The sequence below is a fragment of the Buceros rhinoceros genome, unplaced genomic scaffold, assembly GCF_000710305.1.
Source record: "Buceros rhinoceros silvestris isolate BGI_N320 unplaced genomic scaffold, ASM71030v1 scaffold43056, whole genome shotgun sequence".
Taxonomy (NCBI): domain Eukaryota; kingdom Metazoa; phylum Chordata; class Aves; order Bucerotiformes; family Bucerotidae; genus Buceros; species Buceros rhinoceros.
The window spans coordinates 1,798-22,239 of record NW_010416523.1 but is presented as its reverse complement, the minus strand read 5'-3'; the positions used below and the strand labels follow the sequence as shown (position 1 = coordinate 22,239).

Sequence of the window (20,442 nt, the reverse complement as noted above, 5' to 3'; positions counted from 1 at the left end):
GTTTCTTTTTATAATTACAGATAGATTTCACAGTTTGCAGTACTTTCAAGTCAGCGAATTCAGGAATTCTTTACCTCACATTCTGGCATTCCAATAAAGTGACAGCCTTGATAAGCAGCAACTGCTTGTGTTAAAGCCAGAGGATCTGCCAGCCCTACAAAAAGGGATCAGATGAAAGCAGGTTGAAGTCAGTTTACTTTAGTTACGGTCTCTTCTTTTCTTTTTTCTTTTTATTTTTTCTTACTTTTTCTTCCCCTCTCCCTCCCCACACTCCCCCACCCCACCCACCCATGAGATGGAAGGTTATTTCAAAGTTGCTGTCTCAGATGCTGGAACATCTGGTACAACACTGCAGTACATATATACTCCCTCTATCCACAGCCTTCCTTCCTCCGTCCCCTCCCAGTCTGTCACTGGTATGATATTCAGACTGCGGCAGTTGCCACACGGTGGCAGCCCGAGCTATGTATGATTCACTCCCCACCCACCCATGAGATGGAAGGTTATTTCAAAGTTGCTGTCTCAGATGCTGGAACATCTGGTACAACACTGCAGTACATATATACTCCCTCTATCCACAGCCTTCCTTCCTCCGTCCCCTCCCAGTCTGTCACTGGTATGATATTCAGACTGCGGCAGTTGCCACACGGTGGCAGCCCGAGCTATGTATGATTCACTTGTTGAAACTGAGAAAGGAACCGGGAAATACTGCTGTATAGACATAGCTTCCCCAGATCGCATAACTCATCATCCATCACAGATGTGCTAAAAGCAATGCTGCATCTGTTACTTTGGATAAGTCAGTCAAGATGCCTTACAACTAATATTCAGACTGCTGCAGTTGCCACACGGTGGCAGCCTGAGCTATGTATGATTCACTTGTTGAAACTGAGAAAGGAACCGGGAAATACTGCTGTATAGACATAGCTTCCCCAGATCGCATAACTCATCATCCATCACAGATGTGCTAAAAGCAATGCTGCATCTGTTACTTTGGATAAGTCAGTCAAGATGCCTTACAACTAGGGAGACAGCTATCAAATCTGAGGCTTGCGAGTCACTTTCCAGAGCCATTAAATGAACCAGACATCCCTGAAACGTATGTTCTCTGTGACACGAATTACTGACGACCTACAATCACCGGGGTTTACAAGAATCCATATTAATATACTGCCAAAACCTGGCCTCAAAGATATTTGTTTCTCCTGAAACAGATAATCATCACAATGACACCACATGCAGCTCTCTCTCTGCATATACAAAGCTATTCTTGGATGCGGAGCATTTCAGTATTTTGTACCTATTTTGCGTACAGCAGTTCTGGGGTTATTTTTTTCTCAAACACCAGTTTTTGGAAGCCAGAAACCTCACAGATCTCCATTCGATATAATATTCCAATGTGAAATACTGCCAATACTGACCTATATCTTCACTTGCAAACCTCACCAGCCTCCTCGCCACATAGAGTGGATCCTCACCACCTTCAAGCATTCGAGCAAGCCAGTAAAGGGAAGCGTTTTCATCAGAGCCCCTCATAGACTTATGCAGGGCAGAGATGCAGTTGTAATGTTCTTCTCCTATTTAGAATGGGGGAGAAGAGGTACACAAGGCTGTCAGGAGGAAATCAAGTTAAATGCATTTAAGGAAACAATAATTTTACCAGGTCACAGCAGGTGAACAACCTTTTAACGTTCTTTTTACGTCTATATGATTCTGCTGTTCATCACCATTTTCAATACCTTCACACTTTGCCACATAGATCATTCCACTAACATAAGCATAATAGAGCAACCGCAGATGAAAATAAGGGTGTTTTTTAAACTTAGGAAGGCAAACGATTTAGTTTTGGCACACTAAGGACCTTTCTTTCAAAAGAAAAAAAAAGTAATGGATATTTCAAGCAGTTAGGAAGAAGACCCTCTATCTCTCAATTGACAAGGAGTAAAGTATGAGCACATACAAAGCACTAACCATTGCTTCTGGACACACACACAGCTTCGAGAAGACAGCAGAAGAATCCGAGAAATCCAGTGCTATACACCAGTGGTGTTTTAGAAAAAGAAATTTCACATCAACTGACACTTGAAAATAAAGTGTGCAGTAAATCAAACATGAGTTTGCTGTATTATATAGGGGAAAAAAGCAGGTTTTTCTCTGGGTATACAGTGATGTCACATTGCACCATCTGGGGCAAACAGGATCGCACCACACAGCCCTGGCAAACCCCTAAGAAATGTTGAGTTCAGTTGCAGACACCTGCGCTACTGAAGAGACTTGAAAACTGTAAGCAGCTGAAACCAAAAACCACAGACAAAACCTGAAATGCCAGACTGCTAAATAAGAAGTGGGAAGACTGAATGAGATACAGTATTTTTTTAACAATGAAGTCTAATGTAAGATTAAAGACTAATCTTTAAAGTCCTTAAAGATTTAAGGACTCCAAAGAGAAAGCAAGCCATTCCACAGATCTTTTAAGGCTACAGTTAAAAACAGAGGGTCAACATCAGAAATATGGAGACCCTTCCTGCTCGCAATTTTTCTCTGTGCAGCTGGTTTTGATTCTTATGCGTTTCTTTCACTAAAGAATGCATAAGAATTCTTCAGCAATATTCTGAATTTGGGGCAGATATTTTGCTGAATATTTTGCCGCAATACTGCTGTTTAACTTGCCACACAATCTGGTGCTTTTACTTTTTAAAGTGCCTGGCATTCCTTGGCTCACTATTATAAAGGCAACTGGCTGCACGTGCAGCCATCTGTTAATATTTCTCTTCTTCCTGCGGCTGAAAGGATTTACAGCCCAAGGTCCGTATCAGAACACATCACTGTCGTTTGTAGGTCCTGCAAGATAAAAGGCTGTTTGCATGAGTCGGAAAACCAAAGCTCCCATACCACTGCAATTGCTCCTTTCGAAGCCAGCAAGACCTCCACCTCCCAGGTCAGAAACGGGGTCCATCTTCCTGCGTCACTGCTCCGTTGCAGTATGGTTCTGTGGGGAATTCAACACTTGCGCTGCCGGGCATGCAGGCTAGCCGACAGCTATTTTTGCTAGGACTCCACACAAAGAACCCTGTGGTATGCAGTCATCACTCGTGCCAACACAAACAGCGTGTCCATGCTCTGTCATAACACTTGAGTTAGTAGCAATAAACCCAAGCAGCTGAACTTGCATCGTCCTCTTGGAAGAGGCATCTCTTAAGTCTCTTAAAAGTAAGGAAGTTGGCCTTCAGATATCTCCAGAGGTTGCGCTCACCCAGATGTTTTTGCTGGAGTGCTTTTATACACTCTTTGGGCTACTGTAAAGTGAAGTACTTGGGGATACCAGCTGGAGAGGCAGAAGGAATCCAGCAGACTGGGACTAGAGATACATACCTGCAGGGGATTTCTGAGTATGCAGCCTGAGAAAGGGGATGGTTTTATCCCTTTATCTCCTTCCTCACAAAAGTTAATGTAGGTGACTGAGTCACCAACATATAACAATACTTACACACCAGACTCGGACTTCTTCAGAAAAACTGTGCAGAAAACCTTGTACTTTAAATGCAGTTTCAATTAAAGGCAAGATACAGTTACATACATTGGACAAAGACTTAAGTTTCTTTTTAAAAAATGCAGTTTATATAAATTCTATGTGAGATACCAGAGGCAGTTTTAAAAAAACAACTGGACAGAACTTTTTTACAGACCTTTATTTACTAGCTCTGACTCTCTGGCTGGTGAGCCAACAAACAGATTTTGGCCTTATCATTTCAGTTGAGACAGACGCATGCGGATTTATCTGATAACACTGCTGTTCTGCATCCCAGATGCTTCTTGAAATGAAAACTCTAACGAGATTTTGGAATCAAAATACATTTCCTCTATGCAGTTCCCAAAAAGGCAAGTACCCTTCTGAAGAGAAACAAGATACTACACAAGAGGCTTTGTAGAGGATTTTCTAGTGTCTAAGGTATACAGATACATTAATCTTGTGGATTTATGCCCCAAATTGCTTTATATGTTCATGAACAGTTTTTCAGCAATTTAAGATGTTGATTTATCTAAAGTCTTATTGACAGAAGACAGGGAAAAGGCCTCACTTATTGGCCATAATTAATATGCGGACTTCTTAAGCAATCCCTATTTATAAGGTAGTGCGCATAAGTAAAATCACAGTCTCTACCTCACATTATTTTCCATCTTAGCCAGAGGTAAAAATCAACTGCTCATTGACAAAGGACAGAAGAAAGCATTGGAAGAAAGACTAGAGCAATAGCATGGATAAAAAGACTTCTCACTCCGGTCCAGCAGAAAACAATAAACCTGGCAAAATCCATTATGGCATGAGACACCTTCTCTTTCCCCATCCATAGAGGAGAGAGTAACAACTGTTCCAGATTACAGAATACATGAACTTCATCTCAACACATTCCCAATCTTTACCATAACTGAAGTTATGTTACTACATAGACAGCGAGACAAAATCCTGCAATTATTCTGGTATTTATTTTTGGTATTTGCTGTTAAATCAGTGTTAGTGAAGAGACACAATACAGAAGAGGAAGCTGCGGTGGCTGCTGGCAGTAGAATTTGACTAGAGCTGTTTCTTTGTCCTTCCAGCTAAAATGCATAGATGATCTGCACAAAGATCTTGTCTTTACATGTCTGCACGCAGAGCAGAACAACCACCTTATGACTGGATTACAAATAATTTCCTTCCTAGACTACCTGGTGAAACTACATAACAGAATGCCCAACTATGTATTTTTGGCAAACTTTGCGGAAGGTGACCAAAAATAAGTACGTTAAATCAAAATTCCATATTTACACAACTCTAAAAACTAATTAATTATTTGGTACTTTCTAAATGAACACACTACATTCATATGTTTGGTGCTGCTCTCATGATTAGTCAGCATCACATCCCTTCACTTTATCAGGCTGAAGCACTTTATATTAGAGATTATAGATTCCACACATGACTGTGACTCAAAAAGTATTAGCTAAAGCATGTTACAAAACCATCTGTATTTATACAGTAGCCTCTATCCAGAAACCCTTTGTACTTAAAAGGACATACAGCTATCTCTACTATGGACAAAAGTGGACAACCGAGACACAGACTACTGCACAGAAGAGAGAAATTTTGTAAAAACATGTACTCAGGCAATGCTATTGTGCCAGTATCTGTGGCAGGCTCTTTGGCATTTGTACAATCAAGAAAAACAGAATATTCACCACCTTCCCCCCTCTCTGAAAATCTCTTACAAAAATAAATAAACCTTATACAAAGCTTGAAGGATTTCTGTCACCGAGAAAGGGCTGACACATGCTACCCACACTTGATGCAAGCCTTAGGAGGCGGCACCCTCCTGAGGGTGCCATCTCGAACTGCGCAAACAGGCATAGGAGGGCTGGGAGCAATGCACACAGCCAAGAGTTCTGCGTGACAGTGGCCACAAGGCGACAGCAAACACACAACGAACCCACATGGCGCAAGAGGCTCACACCAGCAAACTGGTCAGATTTTCTGCTTCCTCCTAATCATGACTTCTTCCTGCCACAGACCACATGAAATATGCTTCTCCCACCCCCTGCCTACCCTCAACTTCTCAGCTGCTGTCATATCAGTATCTGCCCAGCTGACTGCTTCCTGACAATGAGCCATCATTTCCTCTTTGTAGCAAGACAGCTGCAAGCAGGCATATACATTACAACCAACCTCCAGAAATCTTTCACCTGAGGTTTCGAGTAGTGACAGTTAATTGAGCATAGAAGATACAAAATGAAAATCAAGCAGTTCTCCAAATATTGCTTGGCATAATCATTTGATACTGAACTGCACAGTGATTCAAGCATTGCTTAGGAACTAGCATATGCGTCCATTCACCTAATCTCTAATACTCACTCTGATTTTTAACCCCTCACATAAAATAGTTTAGTGGCCAACTATTGGACGCCTAACATTGCCAAGTCACAAACTCAGCAAGAGTGGTTATCGTATTAGCAAGCCTTAAATGCAGTTGGATTTACGTGACCTGTCCTAAGCAAGCTACAAAATTCATTACCTTAAAAAGCAACTCTAAAAATAAAGCAAACTCCTCAGGTTTTTACATAACATATTGTGGTGAAAGTGAGCATTTCCAAGATTTTCAAAGGAGCAGAAGTCCGAGAACAAATCTCTCACCAAATTACTTCTCCCTCATTTGCAAATTGTCTTAGAAGACAACATTCCAATAACTTTAATGAACAATTTCACCATTCAGCTCTTCAGAGGGCAGCAAACATCTTTCAGCTAACCTACATTTCCTAAGTGGTAAGAGGAAATCCTGCGTAGAAGGAATTTCTGGGTTAGCCTGCTACACTGTAAATGAAAAGTAAGTTTTAGGCCAAATTTCAGTACAACCACTGCTTCACCAGAGCAGCTGGCACAAAAGGGGGCAGAAGAAACAGAAATTACAGAGGCTATCAGCTCTTGAGAACGCTGCATCTCAGCAACTGTATCAGGTACTCACCTGCTCGGTCATACAGGATGTGAGATCTCTGTAGCCCTTCCTTTACATGCTCTTCTGTTATCACAATGCCATCTACAGAACCACCTTTGGTAATATTCAGAGGAGTGGTCTTCCCCGCTGCTAATCTGGCCTGCACTGCTAACTGCAGTCCATTCAGTCCAGTCCTTGCATCACCGTCACAAAGGTAGGCCAGGGTATTTAGAGCTTTCTCCTCTATGTACACCGGGAATCTGCAACAGAACCACCAATGCACTGTGAGCCACCAGAACGCTCCTCTCCTTGCACATCATCCAAGAAATGACAATTCTTTACAAAGTTAGTTGAGAGGCAGATTGGTTTTTGTTCTTAACTCATTCTGTTATGAATTAAACACTGGAGAGCCTGGGAAAACATTGTGGGACCCAATCCCTCTTCCTCCTGCCCCAATGCGCGTTAATTACAATTGCACACGAAAAAGAGAGGGTAGGAGCTCTCGCCTATTTAACCACCTTATTTTCCCTCACCTCATTAAGTTCAACAGAAACTAGGGTTAGGGTTTTGTCAGAGAACCATTCCAGTACAGCCAGTTCAACTTTACAAGGTCTTACTCCACCAAGCATTTCATTGCTAGCACTTCAAATTCCTTGTTGGAAGGACAATGACACAGTAGGAAGCTATCCAAACTCACGTGACAGAATACAGCGAGGTATAAAGTAATTAGCATGAGGTTTTGAATAACTACCAACAGCAAGGGCCACTATAAGATGTTCTTTAAAAAGCCAAGAGTTGGAAGGATTGTTTACATTGTAAAGCATATACGCATCCTACGTTCTTTTTTTTTTAGATGGCAACAGGTATTGCAACCTAGTCATTGGGGTACAAACCCAAGCTTTCTAGAAAGAAAAAGCATCCCAACGCATGCAAGCCACTGTTCTTGTCACCTACTGCTACAAGTCTGCCAGGGCTTCACAAACACAAGGAAAAGGCCAAATTCCAGTGAAGACACAATCTAAGCGAACAAGATGGGAAGAGCTGAGAAACGCAGCAGCAGGTGAAGGTTCTCCTGAGATCTCAGAGCAGGTCTATGAAAAATCTCGAGAAGTAACAAAGTCCTCAAGCTCTTTCTCCATATTTTCTTACACTGGCCTGCAGTTCTCACTGCTGGGGCCCAGGCAAATCAACTTGCCTCTGCATAGTTCACATGGATACTGTGAGGATTTGACCTTCAAACTTAGTTACATAGACAAGATAACAACTAAGGTGTTGGCCAGGCAAAAGGTACAACTGATGTGATTTGGAAACAGCAGCTCAGGGAGTTCAAGCATGGCATTAAGTAATGGCCCTAACTTAGCCACTTCTAGCAACTGGGCTGAAAATCGAGAGTGACATGTATCACGGGGATTAATGCACAGAGCTTGGTGTGAGATGCAATTTCTTATGAAGCCCTTTTGAACCAAATAATTAAGGATTTACAACAGCTCTACATGTCATTCACCAGAAATATTTATTACTGTTATTACCAGCCGTGTGCAAAAAGGCAATGCCAAGGTTTCCAGGCACGCGTATCCACTAATCTTCATCACCTGCCTCCTCTTCCTCTATGCAAACCCACACAGTGGCACTCCAAAACAACCACGCTTTCTCCAAGATGTTTCAAATGCTATCTTCATGTTTGAAGGAGGAAGCAGAAGAATGTATCTCAGTCAACTGTCTCAGGCAAATTCCTTAAAAATCAAGGAGCAATGTTCACCCCTCAGCACTAGACAGGCACCAGATTTTTCTATGGGCAATGAAAGAAGCCAGCAAAGAAAGTAAAAGTTACCCAGCAGGCACCACACACAGACATCCTGTTGCTAATACCTCCAGCAACAGGGAACAAAACCAAACATGCTGCGCATGGAGTAAACACTGGATACACCAGCAGGGCAGACTGAAGGGAACATGATGCTTCCCTGTTCCATAACCTCAGCTCTTCTCACTCTCAGTATTTCAGAATAATAACATTTTATACTCAGAATAACTGCATTAATTTTTTTCCTGGGGAATTCAATTCTTAAATTCCATTTTTTTTTTGTTTGTGGGTTTTTTTTTTTTTTTCTGACTTAGCTTCACTAGGCAGGAGTCTTATTTCAAAATCAGGATAACAATTATTTCAGTATCGTGGCTTCCAAAAGACTCTCGCTGCATTTTACATTCTTAAGCTCACCCTGTCTTCAGAAGCTCAAGTGCCCTACACCCTGACTTCTGCACACCCTAGAACTGCAAGGCAGAATAACTCCCATGCTTTCCGACCTCTTCCCAAGCTCCTGATCCTCTTGCAGATGGGCAATCTTGTTTTTTTCTCTGTCTCCAAAATTAACACTGAACACCTGCTGGATGGCAGTGCTCAGCGTTGGAACCTTGAAACTGATGATACTTTGAGATAAAAACATAAAAAGGGATGACCCGGGATCCATCACTCACTGAGCTGAAGGTGATGAACTAGTTTAAGGAATGGAAAACTACCACTACAGGATAATAAATCCTTCTTCCAATCCCTTCTTATCTCCTTACCCTCAAGACAGTTTGTGCCAAGAACCAATATGAAACTTATGATGAACTACCCATAAAACCTACACAACGCCACAGCGTTCAGTGCAATGACAACAAGGTGTAAGCACTGTCAGAGAGTAAGTATAAGAAAGTCCAAGCAAGGAGAACTTGTATGATGACAGTTTTAAAAATAATTAAGCGGAACATGAAATTAAGTATTCATTGCTTGTTTCACTTATAAATCAGTACTTACTTTCTCAGTGCTATTATTCTCACTACATTCACTCCTCCACATTTTACAGGGAAATACAGTTCTTCATCTGAAATGAAGACACATCTGAAATGACACACATTGCTCATCGCCTTACAGCACTGCCTTTGAATGACACCTCTCATCCCAGCAACTCTATTTCCTGCAAGGAAGTTGGATGGATGTTCCAAAAACGGGAATAATTTTCAAAAAGGTATTGTACACTACCCAAAGGAATCTCATCTTCAACACTGTTATTTACAAACCAGTGAATTCAAAACCTGTCAGTATTTGTAATACAGTCTTTAATAAGCTGAACTGCTAATGCCTGGGCTTGCCAACAGGACACAACAGGGGATCATTTCATTTCCCTCAGCTATCTGCCTTCTGTGCCACCTTCATACTACACCTCCATGGTGGGAAGGGAAACTCACATGGGAAACGAAATTCAAAATTCAATGTACACATCTCTTGTGTCTTCTGGATAGATCTCTGCAGCATTTTCAAAGTGGGTATGCCCCGCATTTGGCGACATGCTGCCTTACAGTTCCTTTTCCAACCCTGGAACAAAGGTGAGCCCAGTGACCAACCAATTCAACTAATTGGTGATCTCCATTTATCCCTCAGGACAGCATGAACACTGCTACCTGCCTGCATCTAATCACAGCCCTGCTTCATAGAGGCAGGGAGGTGAAGAGGTAAAAGATGAGGCACAGCTGCTTTCACAGAGTAGTAGGTGGAGAGGAAATAAAGGAGAAATGGTACAGACAGTGGAGCAAGCAGAAGGAATTAAGGGACAGGACGGCTTATAAAAAGCCAAGCTCATCAGCAACAGTATGTATCAACTACAGACCAGAACCAGATAGCGGCAGGAAATACAAGAAAGACTTAACACATCAAAATTGCAACGAACGCTCCTAAATTCTGAACCCCGTTTTTAGCTTTAAATGCTTGGCTCCCATGTTAACCACTGGAGTGTGGCCCTCTCTCTTCATGGATTGATTCCTGAAACTGTGCTAGTCTGAGGCTGCCTGCCAGACTTCCTTCAGTTTGATGAAGCACCACGCCGTGCTGTTTAAATAATCCATAGCCAATGGAGGGTTACAGATACGGAGAGCCTAGCGAAACCCAAACCCAAACAACTGCAGCTGAAGCTATGCCTTGTACTTTAATCCTGTACAGAAAGGGAAGTCTCTGAACAGCAGTCAGGGTGTAGCCACAACCACAGCTGTGCCGTTTCATTACGGCCAACATGCAGTACTGCCCTCTATTCTAAAATTCACATTACTGCAATGTTTAAAAGCTACAAATGAGTAAACCATGAGGCAGGGTACCCTAAAAATAAAAAAGGAATAGCTTTCCTTCCCTGACCTCAGCGTTCAGGTGAGTGGTTCTTAGTGCTTACATTCTGTGATAAAGCTAAAGGACAAAGAGGATTTCCTCTCACTTATTTCATATGGACTGTCTGCCCAACTATCACCATGTCATTACACTGTGAATTGCTAGGAGTAACGACAAGTATCAACATGAAGTGTAGTAATTTGCATGAAAGTCGTGCAGTACCAAGCATTATCATTTGCCAGCTAGCCATTTCAGAAGACTAATAACATCCCTTACAGACAAATCTGGACCTTATTTTTTCCAAAACTCCCCCAAATGTTTAACATGACTCTATCTGGTTTAGACAATAAGGAGCAGAGAAAAACAATCCTAAAACAAAATCTCTCTTAAAACTATCTATTGACACCTCACAGCAATAGCCCCCTCTCCTCACAGCGTACCATAAAACATACCACACACTTATCCTGCAACTAAAGAACAGTAGCATCCTCCCTGATCTTATTTAAAAAAATTGTCAGGAAACAACAACAAACTTTCGTTGTGCACTTCTAAGTTAATTTAAGATGGGATGCCCCATCCACCTCTCAATGGTAACACGATGCTTTTACAACCAGTAGCAAGAAGTAAAACACATTAGGAGATGACAAAACTCAGTTACAGGCTACCGCAACAAATCCTCAGCAGCAGAACAGATTTAAATATCCTGGGAGGGTGAGTCAGAAGCTACACATCTGAGCATAAAACTCTCTTCTAATCCAGACGGTGAGATTATGTTTTGGATGGAGAGAGCCAGTGCTTTGAATTCTCTCTCTCCTGTCACCCCCACCCCTGCCATATGCTGCCACTTCTTTTCTTTACTAGCTAGGGTTTCTCTTCCCACCCCCAACTGCTTCATTCTCGCCCTGGCAGGCAGTCAGTCCCTCAAGCCGTGCGCGTTAACACCCTGCAGTCCATAAAGTACTCACCCCGAGCTCTTGCTGCTGCTGTCAGTTGCAGAGCTGCTGTGCTGGTTGCCCTGCCCCAAAACTTGGACCCCTAAGGACCTGACTGCCCGCATCAGAATTGCCTCCATCGCTTCAACTGAAAGCTTCTCCAGGACAATCACCCGGCACCGGCTCAGAAGAGCAGCATTAACTTGAAAGGAAGGGTTTTCTGTGGTTGCTCCTATCAGAGTCACGGTCCCACACTCAACGTGAGGAAGGAAAGTGTCCTGAGGATGGGAGGGAAGCAGAAAAAGCTGATCTCAATCAATGACAACCTGAAACATCCCATGTGAGTAGGCTACATTTTTTGTCTTGTGAGTCTTTGGGTTCCCTGCTGATATGACAAATAACCTCGCTGACAAGGCAGCTCATCTGCCTAGCTATCTAAATGATTTAATTTCATGCACGCAGCACATTATGGGCTGTTCACTCACGCTTGCACTGAGAATGATACTACCAGCTGAAGAGAAAGTGTCAAAAATCTGTAAATTTTTGGTTTATTTATGTGACTTTGGTTGGCTTGGCAAACATAAGATACCATGAAATTGCCTTATAAACTGTTAAAAATAGTGAGGCTACTTCTAAACACTCTTTGAAACAACCTTTAGGGCTACAGTTCCCCACATAGAATTCTACAGAATGGCTCAGAAAACTATAGGAAGATTGCAGTATGGTTCAATATAAAAACTGTGACTTGTAGTACAGAATTCAAGCTTTCCATGGTACGACTACAGAAAACTTACACCTACAAAAGGAAAAAGAAAAAGACCACCCAACTGATGGCTGCAGCAATGTGTTATCCCAAAGTACCATGCCATGCCTTATTTATCTCTTTTCTCGTAGAGGACAAGGGAACAACTTTAAAACACCCACCCACACTAGGCACATTTACATTCCAGACCTTTTAAAAGGTAATGCAGAATGCTGCTCTCTGGGAGGAGGCTGAAATGAAGACGTGCAGCAAACATTACTAACGTCACTTTGCAGAAATAAAATTTCAGAAAAATGTCATGTAAAGTCCAGCATGTAAATCAGTTATAACTATAGCTCAGCCTTTTAATTAAAACTTTGAATCACAATAATTAAACATTGATTGGAAATTAGTTATGGAATTTAATTTTTATGTTTCTCCCTAATTCACCTACTAAAACCAGTGACATCAAAATCAAAAGCCCAGCATAAGCTATCGTGCTAAGGCAAAGTGGGAAATTTCACAGACGTGCTGATGAAGGCTTTTTTCAAAAAGAGGTATAGTACAATACCTGCTGGGATTTATTGAAACGATGGATCTCGTCAATAAAGAGAATCGTTTTTCTCTTGAAGAGTCTTTTTTCATTCTGGGCTTGGCTGATGACATCTCGAACATCATTTGTCTTGGCATCTGTGGCCGACAGCGTCACAAACCTCGTGCCATTCTTTTTGCTGCTGTTGGCTATGATGTGTGCCAGCGTGGTCTGAAACAGCAATAAGCAAAAGCTTTGTAAAAATTGTTTTGGACACAGAAAGCATTCATTTGAATGAAATATGTAAAGAACAAAGCTATATATTCTGGACATAGGGACAGTGTTGACAGTTTATAGAGTAAGGTATTTTGTTCATGTTATTCTAGCACACAGAAGATTTAAAAACTTCCTGCTAGAGGTAGCTGCAAATTCCACCACTGCATTTCTAATGCCTGTGCTTTTACTCAGCAGAGCTATTCAGTCTCAACACTGAAAAGGCCAGCAATGACAGCTGTCTCTTTTCCCACAGGAGAACTCTTTGACATGTCTGTCACCAAAGACAGGCTGACTGCAACTCGCTGTGCAGTTATTTTGTAGAGTATGCTAATGGATAAAGAGTGGGGCTACCCCAAGACAGCTGCAGAACAGTTCACAGTGCAACCACATTTAAGAGATAAAAAGTGGCGATGTTTTTAATTAAAGCCTTTTCTCTTTCCACTGCACATAAAAATGAAATTAATCAGCAGGTCTCTACTAAAGCATGAGTATGTCAATACTGAAAAATGTACTGGAGAAAATGTCAGTACTGAAGAAAATGTAACCTTTGAATTCTAAGTAGTCAACAGTAATCAAATGCTGGCTCAGGGAGGCTGTTCAGCAGCTGACTGAACAAACTTCTGGCTGGTTTTAAGTGAGCAGCTATTTTATTTCCCTTTCCTCACAGACAACTCCTTCAAACCAGAATTTATTTACAGGGAATTTCACTGAGCCTACCAAACCACAGAAGCAACCTCCGGTACAACCTCCCAGGCAGATTTACTACACCTGAACATATCACAGGCATAATTTTCAGACTTTCCTTCACAACCCTGAGTAGAGGCAGTTGCATCTGCATGTTCCAAGCAGAGTATATCTCTATTCAAAAGTAGTCCAAGAGAAAAACAGACAATTCTTCCACTGAGCTCACTCTTCTGTTAAAGAAGCCGAAGGAGGCTGAAGACAGACTCCTCAGCAGATGAGGAGTGGGACAGGTGCCAACAAAACCGCTTCAGAAGATAGTCCAAGTTCTGAGGTTAAAGCAGCAGGTGCTGCCAACCTGATCCCCTTGCAGGGAGGCCACAGAAGCAGCCACCTACCAGATGGCTACCAGTGGTGTTGCAGCACGCTACTCTGTCTCTTTAATGAATCTTCTTGTCCCTGAAATGGCAGCCAGCCCAAGATGAAAAAGGGTAGGCTAAGGGTTTAACGATTTATTCTTGCTTTAGTTTTAGTAAAGGCTTCCTGATTGTCTTCAAAAGGGGTGTCATTTCACACCCTGATACAAGACTCTCATCCTGTGTCAGATCCTCTCTCACCTCCTGGAGCTCAAAGCACCAATCCTTCCCTCATATTGCTGCAGAAGACAAGGCCGGAAAGACACAAGTTCCTGCAGCAAAGCCTGTGGAAATCGGGAAGATCTGGGAAAGCAAAAAACCAAACTTGAGACTATCCTGGAAACTAAGCTAACAAAATAAAATAAAAGTTGCTGTTTCCTTTGCAAAAGGGCTTTGAATTAGAATGTACCTTCAGAGGATGTACCCATGCCTTAAAATTCACTGAAAGCATGGAAAACCTCAATAAATCTAATTTGAGGATGAAAACGGTAAATGTTCCTCTTCCTTCTCTAAAAGTAGCAGTGGTGAGAGGAGAAAAAATTTTTAAAAACCCCATATCAGGTGGCTATTCTTGTAGCTCCACTTGAACTGGTAGCTCCTACTGCCTCCTGGCCCTCATTTACCAGTTTTATTGTTGAAAAAAAAGCAGAGAGGCATAGTTCTTAAACACCTGCACAGGAGTCCTTATTTCTATGTCTAATTTAGGAGAAACAAATACAAAGAGATTTGTTTGAAAGGTACTATTAGACCAAGAACCTATTTGAAAACTGCTGCACAGTTCCCAGCTAGCATGTACCAATTTCTGGGTCAACAAAGGTTGGGATAAGAATAACGTGCATTGCCTGTCAAAAGCAGTGCTCGACACGGACAGGCGAGGTCGTGGCCTTTTCCTTCTGTTCTGCACAATCAGTCATTTAGCAAATCAAGCTGCCCATCGCGTAGAGGCCAGATTTTCCCTGTTCCTCTGAAAGCCTATTACTTCCCATGAGCTCAATGCTTATATACAGCTTTTTCTCCTACCATCTCAAGCAAAAGTCAGTAACATGCTACAGTGTTTTTTCTCTGTTTGTTACTATCAGGTTACAATCTAGGGAACATACAACCCAGAGACCTAACTTAAGCTTGGTAGCCTAAGCTTGAAGGCACTGGCACAGAAGAGCTGCAACTACTGTGCTGAATCCCTAGTTCCTTCCGCTAAATTCAGGGGAAATGTATTTGATGGATAAGAAAATTAAAAATCTGACACGGAATAAGGGAGAAAACACATGGAGTATCCCTCGTCACCTGAAATAAATTTTGAAGTAGGTTGGATTGTTATATTAGAAAAGTCTTTTAAAATAGTGACACTGATGTTGCAATTTAATACAAATGAATATATCAGTGTTAGAACCAGCACAACAAGCAGGAGGAAATCTAAACAAGCTGAAATTCTGCTCATTTTATTATACAGGTGTTTTTTCTTTAGACTGAGAATAGGAGTGATACTGCATACCAACCTTTTGCTAACATCACTAAAAATGACACCTTATGAAGTCCACAGCGTACTATCCTTGCCCCTTCCAGAAATCATTTTCAATTCTCTTCCATTATCCCACCAAACTGTCCAAACTCACACCTGTCATCTCAAGTTTTACACTGACGATTGCCAGACGACACTGACTTATGGTTTAGACAGGCTAAAGAAGTGCCATATTAAGGAGCCATTCTGAAACATGGAAACATATCCATCAAGAAATTAAGAATCATTACTCACCAACTAGTTAACACTCCCAAATTGAGCTTATGGTCACTTATTTCCAGATCTATTACACATGGAACAAATACTTAACTCCCGAAACTCCCCCGCACTGTCCTGTAAATTTCTTCATGTCAGCCAAAATGAGAATATCCTTCCCCAAAGCTTGCAACAACCTGAGATTTAAAAAAAGCCATCAACCAAACAAAAAAATAGCTAAACGAGCCCACTCCTAGCAACTATGCTACCAGCTCTTCCAGGCTTTGATATGAGTTATGGATGAAACAAAAGTAACCCACAAAGTGTGCTTGGCAACCTCACACCCATGGCTGGAAGAAAACAGTATAAACCAGTATGAATTGAGCCCGTCCTGTCGATGCTTATGTGAAAGTGCCTAACGTTACCCACTTAGAAGTAAGGTGGTCTTTTGATTTTTGTTACCTCTTCGCCAGGCCATTAAACTATGCTCACTGCATTAGCTCACCAAAGCCCCTTCCAGGAATAGAGTGGTACTGCCTAGCTCTCTTCAGAAAGTGGAACTGAAAAAACTGGGAAGAGATTAGCGTGTATGGTCAGATCATAGTCAGGAAGCTGACTGTGACACCTAAGGTCGTTCTTACCTCATTCTTGTGGGAGATCAGGTAGACCTTGTTTATGGATCTGCCTGTGGTTGTCTGTTCATGGAGACCTTCCTTACCCATTCTGAAATTCCATACATTTAGCAAAACAGCCATTGTAGATGTCAGTGACAGAAAACACATGGTCTCTCAGGTTACATCTACACTGTTCAGCAGCCATGTCAGAGAGCTCCCGCAAGGCGTGTAGAACAGCTCACAGTCACTCTGTTACAGCCTCACAGTCCTTTTCACCTCTCAGAGCCTTTTCATGAGGAGTTGACATTCATACTACACTTACGGGAACACACTGGTGCGAGAGCTCTCCTTGCACTTGGAGCATTTCCAGTGTATTATTTGCTTCTTCCAACAGACCTGGAAGCTTGTATGCTCTGCTAGGGTGCATTTAGGCGATCAAAGCAGATCTGGCACAGCATGGATTATTCTTGAGCATGCATAATCTAGGTGTCATCTAGGCTTCCCCACCAAGTGACTTTTCCGGTTTGTTCCAGAGCAAACCACAGTGCAAACTGAGTTCGTGGCAGGGATGACAAAAGACTGACCGACTAGCGCAAAACACATGCCCAAGAGGCTAACCATACCTATAGACTTGTAAGGCCTAACCTACATTATCAGAGTTCTGAACTGGCATCCCGCTTTGTTCTGCTGCCCTCTTACCATGACTTTCCCCACATTTTTTGCCTCTTCCTTTATTCTGGTCAGGCTTTCCATATGTTTGCTTACATTGAGTTGCCACTGCCAGACCCTCCTCACTCTCAACCCTCCCTTTGACGGCAGCAGGGCCATACTATCACTGACAAGCAGTCAAGAAAGGCCACACTCTGTGCCCCGAGTGAGACACCAACAGTGCCAGCATCCTTGGATCTCAGCCAGGAGAGCAGCTCCCTTGGATGCAGCTTAAAAAGCTGGGGCCTGTCCTACCCAACACTACTGAGCTGACCCCAAGCTTCCACTCTGCATCACAGGAGGTGAGCTGGACTGTGCCTAAATGAAACTGGCAGATAGCAGATGAACATGGCCCAGGGTCACTGTCTATAAACACAATCAAAAGTGGCATCAGCTGGCATTTATATAAGGGCAGATGCTATTCTTACCCATCCTGTTTGGTTCCTCACACCCCAAATAGCCCACTGTGAGACTACTGGAGGAGTAAGATGTCACTGAACAACAGCCACAGCATTTGGTTTACAGCACTTCCAGAACCCAAGTCCAACCAAGCCTAAACAGATGCAAGGTCATCGCATAATGTTTACTGAAATGGAGCTGTGCTTCCATTTGCTGCATCCAGATTTGTCTCCTTATATTCCAACTGCTTTACAAATACAATTGTATTTTCTCTTCCTAGAGAGCTACTCTAAGTCATTCCTGATTTACTCATAGATTAGCATAAGCAAAATCAAGCCCACTGTATTCAAAGACTTCTCCCAGGCAACTGCAAAGAGAAACCCATTTTTCAGAGTTGTTCTGGACTGTAAAAGATATCATGCATTTTCAGTTAAAAATCTCATGGCAATCTATCAGAAGAACCCAATTCTTCAAACTGTTTGATGTATACATACATCAGTACGTGTAAGAGAAGATGAAATATGCCAAAGTAATCAAATAGCCATTCAGGTAATCCCTTGAATTAGCAAAATGGAAGGGACAACAGGTATGCGGGGAGCAAAATATACAAGCTGGACTTGCTGTCTGTGTTGCAATATGTCATACAGCAAAGCCTTGAATAAAAACAAAGAAAAGAAATACAAAGGATTCTAGAAATAAACTCTAACCTCAGTGGAGATCTGATAGAAACTTCAAAAGGCACCTGCTGGGGTTTTTAATGTTTTGCGCTCATCTGGACACGGCATGTTTTACCTCAGTACTAGACTGCAGAAATGGACACCAGAAAATCACGCGTGAACTTTCTTTGATTATCTTTTGTAGGAGTGGGTTCCAGACACTTGTTGCTTGCTTTTTTCTCCTTAAACAGCAAACACAAGAGGGAATGTTTACCATATTCAAATACAGAATGTTCAGGTTTGTAAGGCTTAAATTGTACCTCTGGCAGCAAAGTTATTCAGTGCTCAGGTTACACTGTGTCCCCCTGCTAACTCTTTACTAAAATTGGTGCCCCATGGCAGACAAGCAAAAATCTAAATCCCTGCATTAAGGTGTCATAAACCACAGTATGACTTACTCGGATTACACTGGGATTATAGAGGCTTATTAAAATTTGCATCGTCAGGAAGAACAAGCTAACTGTTCCTAAGTTAATAACCACAGCATCTCTTTGAGTCAGTGTTTCTTCTTCTGGCCTGTGTCTGGTCAGCTTCTTAAAAGCAGAAAATACGTTCTGTGTTCAACACTTAATAGTGACAAAAGTAAAAGCAAAAACAAAGATTCAAAACATTTTCACCTACAGCATCTTGGCTTCCTAAAAAATTAGGACGACAAATTAAAAGTACATGGATCATGTTCTCTTAAAATAAGAGGAGTCAATACAGGTGGAAACTCAAAAGAAAACACAGGCCCAACAGAAGTACCCAGATTTTGTTCCTTATATTCAAGTGCAGCTGAGGCTGAAATTGACTTGGGCAGAGCTGTACAAAGCACGTATATTTTCATTTTCATGTCTATGATAAAACCCCTCCAAAAGCTCTCTTGACCTACAATATGGAATGCTGCTTTTATAGCAGTTTAATAGCCAAGATCATTCTCTTCTTGCTTAGAAAACGTCTGTTGAACTACTACTTCTCATAAAGAACTAGTCAGATAAATAATACATAAACTAATTTGAAATTTGGGGCCAAGGGTTAATTCCACCTCCAGTTAATTTTTTTTTTTTTTTTTAAACACAGTCCTGGTCTACTCTTTTCAAAAGAGGCCTTGGTTAGTGTGGCATTTGGCTGCAGAAATGGAAGCAAGCATAGATGGGCTGCAATAAACAGATTCCATGGGTAGCAGGGGCGTGAAGAGGTTCAAGTCTATGACCATCTTACACAGCACTTCTGAATTTAGACCAATACATCTAACCATACACCTATTTTAGCACGTACCCTCTAACGTAAAGCTATTTTCTTTGATCGGCACAGCTTAGCACAATGGGTTGTTACACTTGAAGCTATATAATGCACAATTATTTCTTAATATTTTTACCACTGAAAAAAAACCCCAACCCCTACTTAACACAAGATCATCAGTCCAACCAGGTCCTAAGGCACAGAATACCTATTTCTCCTTTTCAAGATCCTTCAAGTTTTAAGTGGTAAGTTACGTGATTCTTCACACAAAAAGAAATAGGTTTCCTTTCCACCTGTCCATCCTCCACCTGTTTCAGGTTACTTCCTCACAAAATGTTTTCTTAGACATGTTATGTACAAACCAAAGAGTAAGCAAATGGGGCAGGCAGACAGCCGCACACTTTTTCCATCTTTAGGGGGACTATTTTGTCTTGCAAAAATCTACAAAAATATCTACAAAACATCCTCTAAATATCCAAGTAAAGGATAGAACCTTCTCATTTACCTGAGACAGACAATATGATTTATGAAGAAGGCCTGAGATAAAACTAGCTCTATCCCAGAAATACAGATAAGCATGTGTGAAGGGAAAAGTTCAACTTTTTGCAGTAGGGATTTCTGGTTCAGCCAGTAATGGATGGTTCACCAGGAGCTAACTGAAAGCGTGTACCCTCAAAACTACTGGCTGAGGAGTAACCTAGAAAGGCAGTAAGCTACCCAACAAGCTTAAGTACTTGTAGAGAGAAAATAAAAGATAAATTGCGGAATGGTTCCTTGCTGGGGCAAAAGGCAGTCTTGGTGCAAGTCAGATGACTGACAAGCAGTTGAATTTACACTCTGTGAGAAGCAAGCTTACCAAATACGACTCTGCATAAGGCACATGGGTGAGGAAGAC

The 20,442-nt window shown here is 41.8% G+C and overlaps 1 protein-coding gene across 1 annotated transcript; it reads right to left on the bottom strand.

The window, feature by feature from the left end:
• Window positions 1-74: 74 nt before the first annotated feature.
• Window positions 75-16,930, bottom strand: WRNIP1 (Werner helicase interacting protein 1; the record flags this gene model as incomplete). Its single annotated transcript, XM_010137826.1, has 6 exons — window positions 16,826-16,930; window positions 12,842-13,033; window positions 11,562-11,806; window positions 6,495-6,724; window positions 1,422-1,577; window positions 75-154 (listed from the first exon to the last, which is right to left on the bottom strand). Coding segments are annotated over exons 1-6 (1,008 nt in total), but the record flags the coding sequence as incomplete, so codon positions are not given.
• Between the last annotated feature and the right edge of the window lie 3,512 nt (window positions 16,931-20,442).